Source organism: Physeter macrocephalus, chromosome 18 (assembly GCF_002837175.3).
Source record: "Physeter macrocephalus isolate SW-GA chromosome 18, ASM283717v5, whole genome shotgun sequence".
Taxonomy (NCBI): domain Eukaryota; kingdom Metazoa; phylum Chordata; class Mammalia; order Artiodactyla; family Physeteridae; genus Physeter; species Physeter macrocephalus.
In genome coordinates, this window is record NC_041231.1 from 87,155,716 (window position 1) to 87,174,566 (window position 18,851).

An 18,851-nucleotide genomic window follows, 5' to 3' on the forward strand; every position below is an offset into this window, starting at 1 on the left:
TGGTGACGCTCATTTTCTGCTGGAATCCCTACACTTTCCTCTATTTCCCGATTTCCTTTAATCCTCAGACCAAGTGTTGCCTCTCACAGATCTTACTCCTCTATGCTCCCCTTATATTCTGAGCTTACTTATCTTGCTACATTGTTCTTCATTTACTTTTGTATCTCCCCATTAGATTATCTTCAGGACCGGCGGCGTCTCATTAATATTGTATCCTTAATGCATGGTACCCAAGTGTGTGATATTTGTTGAAAACAAGTGCTTAGACTTTAATAAAAGAGGAAACAGAAGAAATTGCCTTTGTGCCTGCATTTCTTGAAATGGCAAAACTGCCAAGTGGCATATATGTTCCAAATCTTTCCTAAAGCATAGAATTAAAGGACCTTACTATGCCTGATCAGAAATACGAACATACCAGAATCTTTTACTTCATTATTCTGAAAACGGCCTTTGGTTTTTTCAGAATTCATCTTTTTTTTTTCAAACTGTAAGCCTTAATCATTAGTGCTCGTGGAATCAATAGCATCCAGCACCATCGTTATTACAGTCAAGCTTGTTCTATTTGTATATCTACTTAATTTTTCCAGCCTAGGTAACAACTGGGTATCGTAAGCATTTTAAAACAACTCTTTAAAAGCAAATTTTTTAAGATGCATGATTTACTACCTTTCTGATTTCCTGACACCCCAAATGAGTTCGTGTATCATTCACAGAAAAACACTTCAGAGCCCCTTCAACAGATACTTTGGCTTCATAAAATCTCTTACACTACTTGCCTAACTCCCACATGTGGACCTAGATAGGTGAGTCAATAACCTTGTAGCTTCAGTGACTTCGAAATTAGTCTAACACAAATGTCAATTTTGTTGACAACGACTCCTAAATATCAACTCTGAAATATGGAACAAGAAAGATGAGAATACCCTAGGACTGAAGCCTAACTTAAAGAGTATCAGTACTGTACTTGCACAGAACAAGTTAAAAATGTACCCAAGTCGTGTCACCTTTTTTATGATGATAGAAGTGGCTCTGAAAAGAGCCTTTTGTTGCTTCCAAACTTAGTCCCTACTTGGCCTTGTGGTGACTCTCAGTCTTCTTGGGCAGCAGCACGGCCTGGATGTTGGGCAGGACGCCGCCCTGCGCGATGGTGACTTTACCCAGCAGCTTGTTGAGCTCCTCGTCATTGCGGATAGCCAGCTGCAGGTGACGCGGGATGATGCGCGTCTTCTTGTTGTCGCGGGCCGCGTTGCCTGCCAGCTCCAGGATCTCGGCCGTCAGGTACTCCAGCACCGCCGCCAGGTACACCGGCGCGCCGGCCCCGACCCGCTCGGCGTAGTTGCCTTTGCGGAGCAGGCGGTGCACTCGGCCCACGGGGAATTGAAGCCCGGCCCGCGAAGAACGAGTCTTAGCCTTGGCGCGAGCCTTGCCGCCTTGTTTGCCTCGTCCAGACATAACTCGAAATCAATCGACGCTTTTAAGAGTAACTAACACAAAAACCTCAAAATCACACTTTTTATAGCCGCTGCTGGGCGCGAAAAGGAAGCTATACGATTGGCTAACGTTTTACTTTCATTTAGGCCAATGGAAACGCAACTATGCAGGATGCCTACCTTGATTGGGCAAAACTGAGCTATGACTTCACTGGAGAAGAATCCCCAATCACTAGAAACCTTTACCGCACCTCATTTGCATAAAGCCTTGTTGTTAAAGAGCTACCTGTTGGTTTTCCTGATCGTTCGTTTTACCTTGTTCGCAGTTTTTCGCCATGCCTGAGTCGGCCAAGTCCACTTCTGCCCCGAAGAAGGGTTCCAAGAAGGCGGTGACCAAGGCCCAAAAAAAAGATGGTAAGAAGCGCAAGCGCAGCCGCAAGGAAAGCTACTCGGTGTACGTGTACAAGGTGCTGAAGCAGGTCCACCCGGACACCGGTATCTCGTCTAAAGCCATGGGCATCATGAATTCGTTCGTTAACGACATTTTCGAGCGCATCGCGGGCGAGGCGTCGCGCTTGGCGCATTACAACAAGCGCTCGACCATTACTTCCAGGGAGATCCAGACGGCTGTTCGCCTGCTGCTGCCCGGCGAGCTAGCCAAGCACGCCGTGTCTGAGGGCACCAAGGCTGTCACCAAGTACACCAGCTCCAAGTGAGTCACTGATTGCAGAGCGATTGATCAGACTTTCTCACGCCCAATGGCTCTTTTCAGAGCCACCTACACTTTCTGAAAAAGAGCTTGTCCGTTTAGGTCTGTTTTGAAATGTTTCATGTTTTCTTGAATGTGTAAGTATAGCTTTAGATTAAAAGTTTGTACGTTTTGGGGGGCGCCTTGATTCTCATGCATTTTTGCATGTTCGTTACAGTTACCTTTCACTATTATAAGTAGATTTCTTGTACTTAGTGAAGAACTAATAATGCATGTATCCTTCGGTTTGCAGAAGTATTTGAAGATAACTCATTGCACTGCAAGTAGCCAGAGCATCGCAATAACTCCTGGGGTTTTCTTTAATCTTAGCTCTGGAGCCTATCCCGATAAGCTACCTAGTTTCTGGGCCCTATCCAATAAGCTACTTAGCTACTTACTGCCTATGAAATTGAAGTAAGGAATTACTTACTACTTCTGGAGAATTCAGAAGTCGAAGGTATTAGTTGACAAGGAGGCCGAATTCGCAGCCTGTGTATCTGAGTGCTTCCTCCCTACGCTGCAACGGGCCCACAACCTTATGCATTATTAAAATCTCAACCTTAACAGTTGGAAGCTTAGGGTAATTTTAAGATCGAGTGCTGACAGGACTTGATGACTTAAGAGTTACGAGACAGCATAATGTAGATTGTTCCATTTTCTAGTTTCTCACCTAGTTCCCTCTCCTTTCAATTTACCCCACCTTGCTCCACCACCTCCCATACATAACTGTAAAATGATAAGCATTGTTAAAGGGATTAGATGGCTTTTAGTCATGGCGTAAACGAGCAGTTTGAAAAATAAACCTGAGTCCTTTCTCTTGTAAGATAAAAGAGTTGGAAATTTTAAAATTTTTCCTGCACCTCTTCAGTTCTCTTAGAAATGATTATACCTTTTCTATGTTGGCAGGAAAGCCTGGTGCCTCTGAAAAACCCAAAGGCGTTTTCTTTTTTCTTGAAACAAGTTACAATGTTTAAAACATTTTAATGGAAACACAATAGGAAGGACTAGTGTCCCCAGTATATTACAGAAATTAAAGAGAGTACTTTATCACTGGCAAATAAATCCATAAATCTTGCTTGCTGACCACTTGATCAACGAAAGACAAAAAAAAAAATCATCTGTCCCCAAATTAATTCTGAATGTAACAAATAGATTTTGGAAACCATAGTATATAGAACAGAATAGAATTTTAGTAATAGCTCCAAGTATGATGTCAAAGGCATTTCATTGGTGGAGAAAAGAATTATTTTAAAAATCTGGCTGATTAAGAAATTGCTAGGGAATTGTTTAAAACTGTGCCATGGAGAATTCATGGGAAGGAATAATAAGCAGACATTAATAACTTGTTATTAAAACTCAAGGGAAATTGAGTTAAATATACCAGTGTAAAGAGGTTTAAAAAGGGCATATGGAGCATTGCATACATTTTCTTTGAAAGAATATGTGCTTTCATCTATTCAACAAAATACCAAATTAGCTACCAGAAGTGATCTCTGTGTGGTGAGATAACGAGTTTTGCCCTTTTCCACGACACTAATGTTTTGCGTTCGCATTCAAAAGCAATTGTTAAAGCCTTAAAAACATGGTAACAAAATAAGTTACCACAGCGTGAAACAGTACAAAGGAACAGAGAAGGCCTCTTTTTCTTTTTTTTCCAAATTCCTCTGCCCCCCTCAGGGTGGGACTTCCCGCCTTCAGGTTCTCAGTTCGGTCCGCTAACGGACGTATAAAGGCTTGCATCCGCGAGCCGTAAAAGCTAGACTTTGTCGAACTACACAAGTGTTCGTCATGTCGGGTCGTGGGAAAGGCGGGAAGGGTCTCGGGAAGGGGGGCGCCAAGCGCCACCGCAAGGTGCTGCGCGATAACATTCAGGGCATCACCAAGCCCGCCATTCGGCGTTTGGCCCGGCGTGGTGGCGTCAAGCGCATCTCTGGCCTCATCTACGAGGAGACTCGCGGCGTGCTGAAGGTGTTCCTGGAGAACGTGATTCGGGACGCTGTCACTTACACCGAGCACGCCAAGCGCAAGACCGTCACTGCCATGGACGTGGTCTACGCGCTCAAGCGCCAGGGACGCACCCTTTATGGCTTTGGCGGCTGAGTGTTTAGTTTTGTGTCTGTTCGTTAGCAAAAGGCCCTTTTCAGGGCTTCCTACTTTTCTCTTGTGAGGAGCTGTGATTTTCTTATTTTTCACTACTTGGAGATGTTAAAGCGACTTAAAGAGTATTTAATTATTGTACTTTGGTCTCCGAAGTTGTTTTGTGCTTACTCTGGGCTGCGTGTTTCCAATCCCGCCCAGGTCCAGCAGGGGTCGTTAGGATCGCTATCCAGTCAATTTCTTACCTAAGGATATATTCACGCTGAATTGGCATGGAGTCTTTATTTAGCTGTGTAATTTGCTAAAGGAGGTTAGTGGGGAAAGTCCTTGCAGATGCCTACGTTCACTACTACGTAACTTTTTCTTTTGCAAAAGTAATTTTTATACTTTAATCACCTATTAAAAGTGGGGTAATTTTGCGTCAGTTAATACACTACCACTGGCAAGAAGTCGCACACAATTTGGAGTCTGGCAGTGTTACTTGGAAAAAGTGTATTCAGATCCCAAACTGGGAAAGTGTTTTATAGAAAAAGAATTCGTCTTTAAGGTTAGTGACATCTCTGCCCCTGTAAAGGTAATAACTATCTTGTCAAATCAAGCTCGCAGGCATGTTCTGTGTACCTGGAGGGATAGTCAGTAGCCTGTTGCTGGTCTGGATCACTTATTTATCACAAAGGATAGGGAGAACATTTTAAACTTAAATTGTCCACTCATAGAGTCAAGTGAGTAAAGGTTTTTTTGGTTGCTTTTAAAAGGTGAGGCTCATAATTGGTGCTCATTAAGTCTTAATTTATGTATTTGGTGAAATGGTGAATGTCACTGGTGACAAGAACTGGGGAGGGACAGTTATAGTAATGGATTCAGATAAAGCAAAAATACAAAATTCCTGGTCCACGTATGGAGAGCACGTATGTTTTATTTAGACATATTTTTCTTAATTTTTTGTCACTAATGTAAGCATGTTAATGAAAAGTGTACTTGTTTTCAACTTGTGAAAAATCGTCCAATTTGGCACCGCTAAGCAGACCCACATATATTTTGGACATAAAAAATAATCTCTCTGTTTAGGATGTAAAAGATAAAAATAAATATTTTAAGAGATGTAAATGTCCTGTTTCGTGACTTCACTGCCAAAGGGATGCAAGATGGTGAAACGTTTAAGTATAATCATAATCCCAAGCAGATGGCTTGGGATTAAACCTATTAGACCATTCTCTTGTGGTGAGAACGGGTTAAGTTACACATCTTTTCTGGGCCTTAGTTTCTCCATTTATACAATTGTGTGATACTGATACTGTTTTGAGGATTAATGAGTTGATAAATGAAAAGTGCTTAAGTACCAGTGCCTGACAAATAGTAAGTGCAAAGTGAAGCAGTTATTACTCATTTATGCCTCATCCCTAATTGCATCACAACCACATTCCAGCTGAGATTCTCTAGTCTGTTACGGGGCCATGGGAAATACCCTAAAGTCAATATGTTTTTTGAAACAGTTTTTGCTGTTTTTTGCTGTACATTTTGCTTGGAGATATTATCTTGATTATTCCTACAGTGTCACACCTGTTCGTTTGCACTCACATTCTGGGTGGTAAATAAAAGGCAGGAGGAGCCTTCCTTAGCCTTCTGAGGATGATCACAGCATAACTGGATAGGTTTGCTGTGATTTTTGTCTTTCTCTTTCTCACTTTCTATCAACCTCATCTCATTTTTCTGAATAACCACAGAATTTAACTGCCAAAGAGAAACCCAGACATCATGTGGACAAAAGATCTGTCTCTTATGTGAAGGCACATAAGAATTACTTTGAAAAAGTTGTTTGTTTAAATAATAACTGGTCTTTCCCTAGACCAGTTAATCAGAATCTGTAGGATTGGGTCACCTCAAATACAACTCACTAGCACCTCCCACTTCTACTGGTCCCACAGGCCTTTTCAAATCTAAGGGGAAATCTTGGTGTTTTAATACCATCTTTTCATCAATTTCAACTTTAAGAGAATGCTCTCAAAGGCTGTGGAACTCTCAGACCCAAAGCTCAGACCCAAATTAAGGGACAAAAGATCAATCATCCTTTGTTGCAATGAGAGGGCCTGTACAGGAGTTCAAGTTCTTACCTTTCTCCCAAGAGAGGATTTAGTTCAAAATTCATGGGTTTATTTTATCTGTGGTTAATGGATTAAAGTTTGTTCCATAAAAAGTTCTTGCTATAAACATCTGCTAGGTTCAGCGGTTATAGAATCGAGACATCAGAAACCAAGGACAACTTCTTGGCTTTCCTTTCCAGCTGTACTGGGAAAACTACCCTTAAAAAAGAAACCATTGGAGTTCCCTGGTGGCACAGTAGTTGGGGATCTGCCTGCCAATGCAGGGGACATGCGTTCCATCCCTGGTCGGGGAGGATCCCACATACTGCAGAGCAGCTAAGCCCGTGTGCCACAGCTGCTGACCCTGCACTCTGGAGCCCAAGAGCCACAACCGCTGAGCCCGTGCACCACAGCTACTGAAGTCCGCACACTCTAGGGCCCACGTGCTGCAACTGCTGAACCCGCATGCTGCAACTACTGAGGCCCACGCGCCTGGAACCCATACTCCACAACAGGAGGCGCCGCAATGGGAGGCCCACGTACTGCAACAGAGAGTAGCCCCCGCTCCCCCGCTTGCCACAACTGAAGAAACCCCACGCGTAGCAACAAAGACCCACCCAATGCAGACAAAAAAACCCAAAAAACAAAAAACACAACATAGTCTACACTAAAACCTTAACAAATAGAAAAAAGTATCCTGACTAAATACCATGAGAATCAGCATGTATTATTTAACACAGTTTCATTGCTTGTTCAGGGCTCTAACCTAGTGAGTATACAGGAAAGCTCTCAGTCGATAGCATCAGGAATGTTAGTTAATTAATTCATTTATTCATTAATATTACTAAATGACTACTGTGCTTCAGGCATTGTACTTGGCACTGGTGATACAGCAAGGAAAAAAAAAGTCTCTTTTTACTAGGGAAAGACAGAAAATAAACTAGTACACAATAATTTTTCTACATCCAATGGCCAATTATTAGTCTTCATTTTATGTGACCTATTGGAAACATTGACATAATTGACCCTACAATTTCTCTTTGATATACTTTCTTCACTTGGTTATCTCTTAACAGTGGCTCTGTATCTATTGCTAGCTCATCTCTTCTCCCCAGACCCTTAATGTTGGGGGATACAGGGCTAAGTTTTTACTACTTCTTTTTCTGTACTCACTTGCTTGAAGATCTCACCAAGTTCAGACTTTCAATACCATCTGTACATTAATGACTTCCAATTTTATATTGCCAACCCAGGCTTCTCTCCTAAACTCTAGACAGACATACACCCAATTTCTTTCTCTTTTTCTTTTCTTTTTTTTTTTTTTTGCCGTGGGGGTGGGGGGCGAGTGGCTTGCAGTACCTTAGTTCCCCCACTAAGGACTGAACCCAGGCCTCAGCAGTGAAAGCACCGAGTCAACCTCTGGACAGCCAGAGAATTCCCCACAGTTCCCTATATTTTTTTCTTCACATGGATGTTTGACATCTTAAAGTTAACATGTCCAAAATAGAATCCTTGGTATTCCCCCCTCCTAATCTTTCATTAAAACACTCCCCCATTTAGTTGATAATTACTTCATTCTTGTCCATTCAATTCTTCTAGAAATCCTCTTGATTTTGCCTTCAAAATATATATGGAAACATCAGTTCTCTGTACCACTATGCTACCACCCTGGCTTGAGGACCGTCTTCTCTCCCCTAGGTTACTGGTTTCAGTTTCCTTAATATTTTTCCTACTTCCACATCTGACTCCCCACTGTCCTGTGGGAAGGTACCTTGATGCCCTGGTAGCCTCCAAACACACTACCAGGCAAGCTCTCCCATGGCATAAAAAGACTCAAATTAAATCAAAATATTGGGGATGCATGATTTTTTAAATCAATTTAAACACATAACCTGAGACAAGGGGAAAGATGTGAGGTAAGGTAAGACAATGTTCAGATATCTTTCTGCTGCATCAACCTTCCTTACTGATGGTTTGGTTATGAAGCCCAGAGTCCAGGTTTGGGCAAGAAGGTCCACAGATAGACCCTGGCCCAGTACCTATCAAAGAGAGATTATTACCCCTGGACACATCTGTTGCTCACCAATATGCCTGCCAAATAGCCATGGGTTTTATTTGTGTTATCTTGGGCAAAGGATGCATGGGGGCCAGAATGGATACCCCATATCCCAAATATATTTAGTGTATCAGGAATATTTAGTGCCTCATGTATCCCAGGCATATTTAATGTCCAGGTGTATCAGGTATAACTAGTGCCTCAAGGATCGTGCAGATCTCCTGGTCTTTTCTCCTTATACTTAACACACATGTGCTCTACTTTCTAACTACTTACCTATGCAGTACTTAATGCATTTTATGAGTTTCATCCATCACATTTGTTTCTCTGTAGCAGAATTAAATCTCTGCAAATAGTATAAGAAATACATATTTCATAATATTTAGGAAGCCAAGATCAAGAATTTGATTAAATATGCTCAGACCTTTAGATAGGTATTTTATAATAGAGTATTTAAATGTTTATCTTTTGTTTAACTTGGTCTGTTTTTTATTAATATGACATAGTTGTGAAAAAGGGATGAAGGTTTACTTCTTTAAGGAGGAGTGGTTAGTTCTAAGCCTATATTAATAACCATATTCCTATGAAAAAGGATTTTGTATAAAATCCAATCACTCTTCTGTATTGTTTTGTAGACAGGGCCAATCAATCTATATTTTATATTTTCAAAAGTCATTGTTAAGTACTACTGTTTATCAAAAGTTCTCTAAATGGAATATTTTTCTAAAATTTGAGGAGTCAGTTTGAAAAATATAGCAACTGAAAGTATAAAAAGGTTTTAGTAAAGGACCTTTAGCCACAATCACATCAGTTCATTCAGTCCAAAGTGATTAATTCTTCGGAATTCCCTAGCAGTCCAGTTGTTAGGGCTCCGCACTTCCACTGAAGGAGACACAGGTTCGATCCCTGGTGGGGGAACTAAAATCCCCTCATGCCACGTGGCCAAAAAAAAACAAAAAGTGATTAATCATTGCTTTGTTGATCTTGGGTTAAGCAGCCTGCTTCTAATATGGCTTGCAAAATCTTAAATCAGACCTGTGGTAGAGCCTGACAGTATCAGGTACAGTTATTTAATAAAGTTCTTTTGATGTTTCTTCTGGAAAACTCAATTTCAGATCTGTTTTGTAGCAGGGGCCTTTAGAGATAACTGTATGGAAAACCAGCAACTATCTGTTGATGATAAGAGAGAAAACGTCTGGTCAATGTATTATATTAATCAACATTATCAGTATGGAGTAGGATAGAATCCCCAATTTAGGTATGTATCGTGAATAGTGAGGACATTGACATACCTCCGAGTGCCCTTTGATATATGCCATAAAGTATTTGCTATTATTGTTACCAAATGAGAAGGTATTTATACCTAGGAACAAAATCTGTTGGCAGTTTTTTGTGTCTTTTATATGCATATAATTATGGTCTACCCAACTTAAAAAGTATAACCGTTAAACATTTATATCAATAACATTTTATCTGGTTAACTTAGGGATGTATAGTTTCCTCTTTTGATTTGCCCTCTTTTTTCAAATATTGCACAATATATAGAGAACAATTCTCACAACTGTATATGCTTCATTACAAATATAAATGAGAGAACAAATCTTACGTGTGGCCTAGTGGTCACAACTACAAAAATAATTTAGATATAAATAGATAATACCTTAATGGCTTCATTATTCAAAATTTGGGGGTCTGGATTTAGAAAAAGTAATATCAAAAAGAAATCAGGCTATGAATGTAATAAGAGATTTCTACAGCCAAATACTAAAATATTGGGTATAAGATAGCATTTAAACTAAGCACAGAATACTTAGGGATTTTTTTTGATTGTTGGGTTTTTTTTTTTCTTTTTTAAAGAACTGAGAGGCTTTTGTCAAAATTATTCGAGAAATCAATAGAAAGCCACAAATAGTAATAGACCCTCAGAAAATGTTGGGGAAATATAATTAAAAGCAAAATCTCCCAATTCAGAAAAGCTCTCCAAAAAGGGAGTAGGAACAGAAAAGTTTTACTATTGCATAAGCATTAAACCAGAATGTGAAGCACGTCACAGGCAATTTGCTAAAGGGATTGCAAAGCAAAGAGAGAAATCTCTTTTATACAGCTAAATGGGTACAACTCATTCAAATATTATGTAGGTTTAGCAATTTGGAATCTCGTGGTAAGGGAAGTTAGGCCTGTCTCTTTCCGGAACAGAGATTGTGTTATCTTCCTTGATTGTATTTCAAAGAGGAAACATTCCTGAGTTGGGAGACTGGCTAGATGAGTATTTAGCACTTGACATTATGAAGATTAACTACTGGTGAGGCAAGGGAATTTTTAACTTCAGCTATAAAATATGTAAATCTGGTCATTGTTTTCTCATTTTTTGTACATGTGGGCAATTGTCCTTTAGTCTGTGTCTGCATTAGTCAAGCTTTCACCTTTGGCTTTGGGTTTTTTCCTATAGATTCTAAGACCTGTGGGAAGATACTAAGGCCTCCTTTGAGGTTAGGTCTGGATTTCCTAATCTGTTAGGAAAAACCCTACCAAGGATCTTTTTTTAATTAGTTCTCCTAGCTTAGAGGGCTGCCCTGTATTTTCACCGTAGAGAACATTTCTGTAATGCGACCTTGTTTTTTTTATAATTTACTTGGAATGCCTTTTAATCACATCCCACCCTCACCAACTATTCTTGTGAGATATTACAGTGAGCCTGTCCTTTATCAGCTTTCCATACTGGAGTGTTAAAGCTTATTTAACAGCCACGGGTTTGTTTCTTGAGCAGAGAACACATGGAGCTAGAATAGGTTATTGTGATAGAATCGTAAGGCCTTATGTATATAAATATGCTACGAATTAGTGAGGAGCCAGGTGCACTTCTTTTCCATCCCTTTCTAAACATTCGCTTGCACTTCATCTACAAAGAGAAATGCAACTCTGGTAAAACTCTCAAGTCATATGTATTTGGGTGACCCGTTTGCTTCTAGCTTATGACCATCTAAGCTTTCTGTGCTCGAGCAAAAGAACTTTCACAGTGAAGGGTGGAAGTTGTGCTCCTAAACAGTTAAGGGTAACGAGCAAAGCGAAGAGCCAAGATTGTAGAGAATGTGAAGCGTGAAAAAGCAAGCGCAAAACAAACCAGCATCACGGCTCCTCAGATGAAAAGATGGGGGCCCTGAAAAGGGCCTTTTGATGAACAAAGAGCGCGAACACTCAGCCGCCGAAGCCGTAAAGGGTGCGTCCCTGGCGCTTGAGCGCGTAGACCACGTCCATGGCAGTAACAGTCTTGCGCTTGGCGTGCTCTGTGTAGGTGACGGCGTCCCGGATTACGTTTTCCAGAAACACCTTCAGCACCCCGCGGGTCTCCTCGTAGATGAGACCAGAAATGCGCTTCACACCTCCACGCCGGGCCAGACGTCGAATAGCGGGCTTCGTGATACCCTGGATGTTATCGCGCAGAACTTTGCGATGACGCTTGGCGCCCCCTTTTCCAAGGCCCTTACCGCCTTTGCCGCGACCAGACATGCCGAAAACCTAGAGGCTTAACAAAGGTTAACTTTCAGGCCTCCCAGATGCAGGCTTTTATACGTCCGTTGGCGGACCGAACTGAGAACCTGAAGAAAGCGGGAAGTCCCGCCCCGGGAGGGGGGAAGGGGAATTTGACCAAAAAAAAGCGCCTTTTTTGTTCCTTTGTACTGTGTTTCATACGGTGGTAACTATTTTGTTACCGTGTTTAAGGCTTTAACAATTGCTTTTGAATGCGAACGCAAAACATAAATATTGTGGAAAAGGGCAAAACTCGTTATCACACATAGATCATTGCTGGTAGCTGGTAGCTAATTTCGTATCAATATTTTGGTGAACAGATAAAAGCACATATTCTTTCAAAGAAAATGTATGCAATGCCGCAAATGGCATTTTGGAACCTCTGATTACATTTTAACCAATTTCCCTTATTTAAAGAGAAAATACATTTTTTATGTCTGCTTGTTATTCTTATGAATACTCTTTAATACAGTTTTAACCAACTCCCTAGCAGCCAGTTTTTTAAAAAAAATAAATCATTTTTTTTTCCATTTAAGAAAAATTTACTTCTTCACTATACTTGGGTATATACTATACTGACATTTCTAATGAAGGGTAGCAGAATACGACACTCCCAAATATCCTTTAGCATAAGGATTATTTTGAGCGAATTGTTTCTGAGAAAAAGCAGATACAGGAGAAGCTCTAAAAACAGAATAGAATTTACCCCTTTTTAAGGGAAATTTACATTTATATGAGAAATCTCCATTTGTAAGGGTGTCTCACTCAATGCGCCAGGAAGAGAAAGATAACTCACAAGAAACTTACCGGTGGAGAAGGTGCAGGATTTAATCAGCCTCCCTTTGTTTACTGTGCTCTTCCGGGTCACCTCCTACAACAGCCCCCCCCCTCCCACACACACACACACGTCTTTTGTCTTTAGCTGAAGATGATATTTAAAGTGGCGGTTCGGGCCACTTCTGGGAGTTTTACTCAGTCCCCCTCTGTTTATTCCATGTATACATGAGACGTACACAGTATTAAACTTTGTTTTTCTCTTGTTAGTCTGTTTTTCTTTTTTTTTTTAATTACAGGAGGGTGTCAGCCACAGAACCAGTGAAACTAATGTTTTCATATAAACAATTGAAATAGTAAGCATAGATAAAGGTCTGGAAGAGGAGAAATTTATAAAAACCACAACAAACAACCTTAGGGGAAAGGCATTGTTTGGGAGCCTCAGAGATTCGTATTGTTGAAGGCTCCCTAATTCTCTGTACTTAGTGTCTGCCCCTTGTCCAGAGTCCCTGCCTTCTTCCAAGTTACTGGTCCCCAAAATCACTCAATGTCTTCATTATTCCACCAGGTAATTAATATTCATTAACATCAGTAGCATTTATTTAAATGTGAGACTGTTGCTAGACTGGAAAAGGAAGTAGGAGGTAAACCAAATTAATAAGGTCATGCAGATCAATTTTTTTCCAGATAAATTAATATCATGAAGTGAAAAGGCAGTGTAACTCTTTACAACTGGTCTTTGCTCGTTGGACCCCTCTGATCTTTAGGCTCCTTCCTCCAGTTTAGCTACTTTGAAGTTATTCATCTGAAAATCCCTACATTTTCCTCCATGTGATCTCATCCTTGTTTAACTTTCAACTTCTTTTTTGCCTTTATTTATATCACTTATTTACTTTATAAGGATTTTTATTATTATAAAATTAACAGAATTTTTTGACTATATTTTATGGGCTCATCATTGAAATAGGGTCTGGGGATATACAAATATGAATAAAACCCAGTCTCCACTCTAAGGGAATCTGTACACTAATGGATAAGATACCAAAAGTGTTCAGAATGAGCTCCCCAAAATGTGCCACATTTGCACATTGATTATTTTGAAGTAAAGGCAATTGAGATCCTGCAATCTCAAGATAAACTTCTGCCCCTCCCTTAACTACTTAGAAGGATTTGAATTGGGGGTCTTTCCCACTATGAGAATTATTACCGGAGAAAAATTTTATCTGAGTGAGCCAGCTGCATGGCAGGGCAAACTAATTACCCAATATCTGATTTCCCTCTTATTGTGCATGTGAATTATCCTCTTGTGCTTGGAAGCCACTAAGCCATTCCTTAGCTCAGGATGGCATATATACCTCATTTTACCTTTCTGTTTTTGAACTTCTCATGTATGTGGGGTTTCCGTATGTATGAAATTAAATTCGATTTTCTCCTGTTAATCTATCTCATGTCAATTTGATGATTAGACCAGCTAAAAGAACCTTAGAAGGGTAGAGGAAAATCCTTGCTCCCCGACAATATACAACAAATCTAATATGGAAGATACTGTTAGGTTCTTTCATAGTAGTCCAGAGTCTGCAGAAAGGGAAATTAATGGGAAGACCAACTCCAGGAATAAAGTTTAAATAATACTTCCATAAATCTTGTGCTGCTAAAATTGAACTGTACCTCTTATGAAAACAGCTTTACAGTATAAACTATGGAGTCCTAAAAAGTTCTTCAGGATCTAATTGAAATTAGAAATATCTAAATTATTTTGGCAAGATTTTTGGAAAGTTTTGTTATCTCCATTTTTAAATACAAGTTTTACTTTTTTTCTGATTATGTAGATAGTAAAGAACAGTAAGTACTTTATCCAATGAAATTGGGTTAATAGTCCATTAATTTAAAAAACACAGTTAACACGTGGAATTATAAGCAATGACATATCACACTTGAATATTTTATTTAAAACAAAAATTTATATGCATTTATCAACTATTTGATTATAGGTTCATTGATTTTATCAATCAAAACCACATCAATAATTGTAAAGGCATTATTTTAACAATGTGGTGGTTCTTACCATGGGGAATAGAATGATGCAATGAAGCAAGTGTTAGTAATTGCATGATCAATATCAATAACAATAACAACAGCATATTTTATTATTAAAAATTGAAAGAACTCATAGGCCTTCCTTGGAGCTGTATCATTTACTCTACTTGACAGTTCTACTTCTGAGATATAGTTGTTTAAAATATACAAACTCAAGTAATGCAGATGACTTTCTTTTTCAAATTTATATTATTTATTTATTTATTTTTATTTTTTGGCTGCGTCGGGTCTTAGTCGCGGTGCTCGGGATCTTTCGTTGCGGCGCGCGGGGTTCTCTCTAGTTGTGGCGTGCCGTTTTTCTCTCTCTAGTTGTGGCGCGCGGGCTTAGTTGTCCAGCAGCATGTGGCATGTGGGATCTTAGTTCCCTGACCAGGGATCGAACCCATGTCCCCTGAATTGGAAGGCGGATTCTTTACCACTGGACCACCTGGGAAGTCCCGCAGATGAGTTTTTAAGAGGGAAAAATTGAATAATTAGATTCACTGAAATCAGGATTCGGGTCTTCCAACATCAAATAATGAAGCCAAAAAGAAAAGGGAAAAAGGTAACATTTACGTCCTGTTTGTGATTGCTGAGGTCACTTTTATTCCAAGGAATATTATTTACATGGGATTGTGGTTCAGATTTAAATATAGGATATACTGGGAATTCCCTGGCGGTCCAGTGGTTAGAACTAGGCGCTTCCACTGCAGGGGACCTGGGTGTGTGTGTGTGTGTGTGTGTGTGTGTGTGTGTGTGTGTGTGCGTGTGTATAAAACAAATATTTCAGGAGACTCAGAAAACCTATTCCAATGGACTAAGAAAACCTATTCCAATGGACTAGGAATGCCATAGAAATTCATTTTCATTAAAATGTATTCATAAGGAAAACTACACATGAGCTGTTGTGAAGAGGAATTGAAGGCCCTCTCTAGCTAGGGTGACTTGGTGATCTGAGAAAAGGTGAGAGCGATGATGGTGGGGGAAAGGGGAAGCAAAAATCATTGACAGGGCTTCCCTGGTGGCACAGTGGGTGGGAGTCCGCCTGCCAGTGCAGGGCACACGGGTTCGAGCCCTGGTCCGGGAGGATCCCACATGCCGCGGAGCAACTGGGCCCTTGCTCCACAACTACTGAGCCTGTGCTCTGGAGCCTGTGAGCCACAACTACTGAAGCCCATACACCTAGAGCCTGTGCTCTGCAACAGGAGAGGCCACTGCAAAGGGAAGCCCAGCACCGCAACGAGGAGTAGCCCCCGCTCGCCGCAACTAGGGAAAGCCCGTGTGCAGCAACGAAGACCCAACACAGCCAAAAATAAATAAAATAAAACAAAATAAATAAATTTTTAAGAAAATCATTGACAGCACTAGGACTATAAGAACCTGATAAGTGATTTACAATGTCGACCTTTCCTATTTGTTAAGGCACACCCTCTTCCTAATGCAGTTCCATACCGCCTTTACTTCACCATCATTGATGTAAACAGTCCATTATGAAATGTATTCTCTGCCTGAAGTTACTTTTAAACAAGTAATTTACCTGTCTGGATTACTACTCTATTCCCATTTAGGAGTGTGTGTGGTGCGCAGTAAGACTGAATTGAATTAGAAGGGAAGGTAGGCCAAATTCGTATGGTGCTAAGTTTTTCATCTCAGATGGACATTTGCCCCTGTAGAGGAATCACAGATGTTAATTTTGCTCATATGTTTAACCTAAATTATGTAAGCAAATGCTTTGCTTTTTAGAAAGCATTTAAGGTACTCTGGGGAAAATAGCCTACATGTAAATGACTTAGCTAAACTTTGTTATAGGACTAGTATTAAACAGCATCTTGCTTTCCAAAACAACGTGACTTTGAAAGCACAGCTCCTTCTGTTGATAAGGTGGGTGGCTCTGAAAAGAGCCTTTGGGTTTGGAAAGATTTGATGTTGCAAAGAACGACGGACTTCTACTTGCCCTTGGCCTTGTGGTGGCTCTCGGTCTTTTTGGGCAGCAGCACCGCCTGGATGTTGGGCAGAACGCCGCCCTGAGCAATGGTGACTTTACCCAGCAGCTTGTTGAGCTCCTCGTCGTTGCGGATGGCCAGCTGCAGGTGGCGCGGGATGATGCGCGTCTTCTTGTTGTCGCGGGCCGCGTTGCCCGCCAGCTCCAGGATCTCGGCCGTCAGGTACTCCAGCACCGCCGCCAGGTACACCGGCGCGCCGGCCCCGACCCGCTCGGCGTAGTTGCCCTTGCGGAGCAGGCGGTGCACTCGGCCCACGGGGAACTGGAGCCCGGCGCGAGAAGAGCGGGTCTTGGCCTTGGCGCGAACTTTGCCTCCTTGCTTGCCACGTCCAGACATGATGCAGTATTCTAAAGCCTACTCCAGAAACAAGTAAGGGGAAAGAAGAAAAACGCACATTTTATAGCTGCAGCTGGGCGCGAAAAAGAAGTTATTCCATTGGGTAAAGTAGTAATTCCGTTTCAAAAGAGACGTGTCGGTCCTTTAAATGCGCGTTCTGATTGGACAAAATTGATAATGACGTTATTACAAGTATTCGCCAATCAGACAAAGAACTTTACTAAGTCTCATTTAAATATGCAGTTGTAAGTAAAACGGACTCGCCTCTCCCGTTGCTCACTCTTTGTTTCTCGGGGAGTTTGTTAACGCCATTTCACCATGCCTGAGCTTGCCAAGTCCGCTCCTGCTCCGAAGAAAGGCTCCAAGAAGGCGGTGACCAAGGCTCAGAAGAAGGACGGCAAGAAGCGCAAGCGCAGCCGGAAGGAGAGCTACTCCGTATACGTGTACAAAGTGCTGAAGCAGGTCCACCCGGATACCGGCATCTCGTCCAAGGCCATGGGCATCATGAATTCGTTCGTTAACGACATCTTCGAGCGCATCGCGGGCGAGGCGTCGCGCCTGGCGCATTACAACAAGCGCTCGACTATCACCTCCAGGGAGATCCAGACGGCCGTGCGCCTGCTGCTGCCTGGCGAGCTGGCCAAGCACGCCGTGTCTGAGGGCACCAAGGCTGTCACCAAGTACACCAGCTCCAAGTGAGCCACTGGCTGCAAAGCAGTTGATCAGGTTCCGTCATATCCAAAGGCTCTTTTCAGAGCCATCCACGCTTTCCAAAGAGAACTGGCACTTAGTTTAAACAGCTTTAGAGGAAGACAAAAGCAATATTAATCTGAAGCCTTTAGTAAATGCTGCTTGATTTGTGCAACAAATTAGATTTTGGGTTTGTGGCATTTCACCTAAGATGATCTGATAACAAGTTGTACATGTTACAGCCTTCACCCAAAACGAATTTTATTGTGCTTATTTCACTTACCGTCCAGCTCAGCTTTACTCTGAGGATCAATCTTTGAGTAAGTTAGTGGCTAGCAAATTTCAAATGCTCTAACTGAACGTTTACTTATCTTACATCATTTTTCAGCAGTCGTACACTTGCCATTCCACGCCCTGACCCACTGCAAAGGGAAGCCCAGCACCGCAACGAGGAGTAGCCCCTGCTCGCCGCAACTAGGGAAAGCCCGTGTGCAGCAACGAAGACCCAACACAGCCAAAAATAAATAAAATAAAACAAAATAAATAAATTTTTAAGAAAATCATTGACAGCACTAGGACTATAAGAACCTGATAAGTGATTTACAATGTCGACCTTTCCTATTTGTTAAGGCACACCCTCTTCCTAATGCAGTTCCATACCGCCTTTACTTCACCATCATTGATGTAAACAGTCCATTATGAAATGTATTCTCTGCCTGAAGTTACTTTTAAACAAGTAATTTACCTGTCTGGATTACTACTCTATTCCCATTTAGGAGTGTGTGTGGTGCGCAGTAAGACTGAATTGAATTAGAAGGGAAGGTAGGCCAAATTCGTATGGTGCTAAGTTTTTCATCTCAGATGGACATTTGCCCCTGTAGAGGAATCACAGATGTTAATTTTGCTCATATGTTTAACCTAAATTATGTAAGCAAATGCTTTGCTTTTTAGAAAGCATTTAAGGTACTCTGGGGAAAATAGCCTACATGTAAATGACTTAGCTAAACTTTGTTATAGGACTAGTATTAAACA

General features: G+C 41.1%; 6 protein-coding genes across 6 annotated transcripts in view; 3 read left to right on the forward strand and 3 right to left on the reverse strand.

The window, feature by feature from the left end:
- LOC102986055 (histone H2B type 1-C/E/F/G/I-like) overlaps window positions 1-2,146 on the forward strand; it is a 43,035-nt gene extending 40,889 nt beyond the window's left edge. The window contains exon 3 of the mRNA XM_007105827.2: window positions 1,757-2,146. Coding sequence (XP_007105889.2) covers window positions 1,757-2,146 — 390 coding nt within the window. The remainder of the gene's footprint in view (window positions 1-1,756) is intronic.
- Window positions 1,066-1,452, reverse strand: LOC102986813 (histone H2A type 1-H). Its single transcript, XM_007105826.1, has one exon. The coding sequence runs from the start codon at window positions 1,450-1,452 to the stop codon at window positions 1,066-1,068; it is 387 nt and encodes a 128-aa protein (XP_007105888.1).
- On the forward strand, window positions 1,931-4,328 carry H4C11 (H4 clustered histone 11). Its single transcript, XM_007105828.2, has 2 exons — window positions 1,931-1,939; window positions 3,967-4,328. The coding sequence occupies exon 2, from the start codon at window positions 3,967-3,969 to the stop codon at window positions 4,276-4,278; it is 312 nt and encodes a 103-aa protein (XP_007105890.1). The 5' UTR covers window positions 1,931-1,939; the 3' UTR covers window positions 4,279-4,328.
- Window positions 4,329-11,607: 7,279 nt separating this feature from the next.
- Window positions 11,608-18,851, reverse strand: part of LOC102988970 (uncharacterized) — a 30,314-nt gene continuing 23,070 nt past the window's right edge. The window contains 1 exon segment of the mRNA XM_024121934.1: window positions 11,608-11,935. Coding sequence (XP_023977702.1) covers window positions 11,608-11,935 — 328 coding nt within the window.
- Window positions 16,737-17,133, reverse strand: LOC112064343 (histone H2A type 1-like). The gene has a single exon (XM_024121936.1). The coding sequence runs from the start codon at window positions 17,127-17,129 to the stop codon at window positions 16,737-16,739; it is 393 nt and encodes a 130-aa protein (XP_023977704.1). The 5' UTR covers window positions 17,130-17,133.
- Window positions 17,448-17,828, forward strand: LOC112064346 (histone H2B type 1-L). The gene has a single exon (XM_024121940.1). It carries the CDS (start codon window positions 17,448-17,450, stop codon window positions 17,826-17,828), a length of 381 nt encoding a protein of 126 aa, XP_023977708.1.

Bases quoted from the DNA above. Each gene is read 5' to 3' on its own strand.
- LOC112064343 (XM_024121936.1), bottom strand. From the start codon at position 17,129: ATGTCTGGACGTGGCAAGCAAGGAGGCAAAGTTCGCGCCAAGGCCAAG.
- H4C11 (XM_007105828.2), top strand. From the start codon at position 3,967: ATGTCGGGTCGTGGGAAAGGCGGGAAGGGTCTCGGGAAGGGGGGCGCC.
- LOC102986813 (XM_007105826.1), bottom strand. From the start codon at position 1,452: ATGTCTGGACGAGGCAAACAAGGCGGCAAGGCTCGCGCCAAGGCTAAG.
- LOC112064346 (XM_024121940.1), top strand. From the start codon at position 17,448: ATGCCTGAGCTTGCCAAGTCCGCTCCTGCTCCGAAGAAAGGCTCCAAG.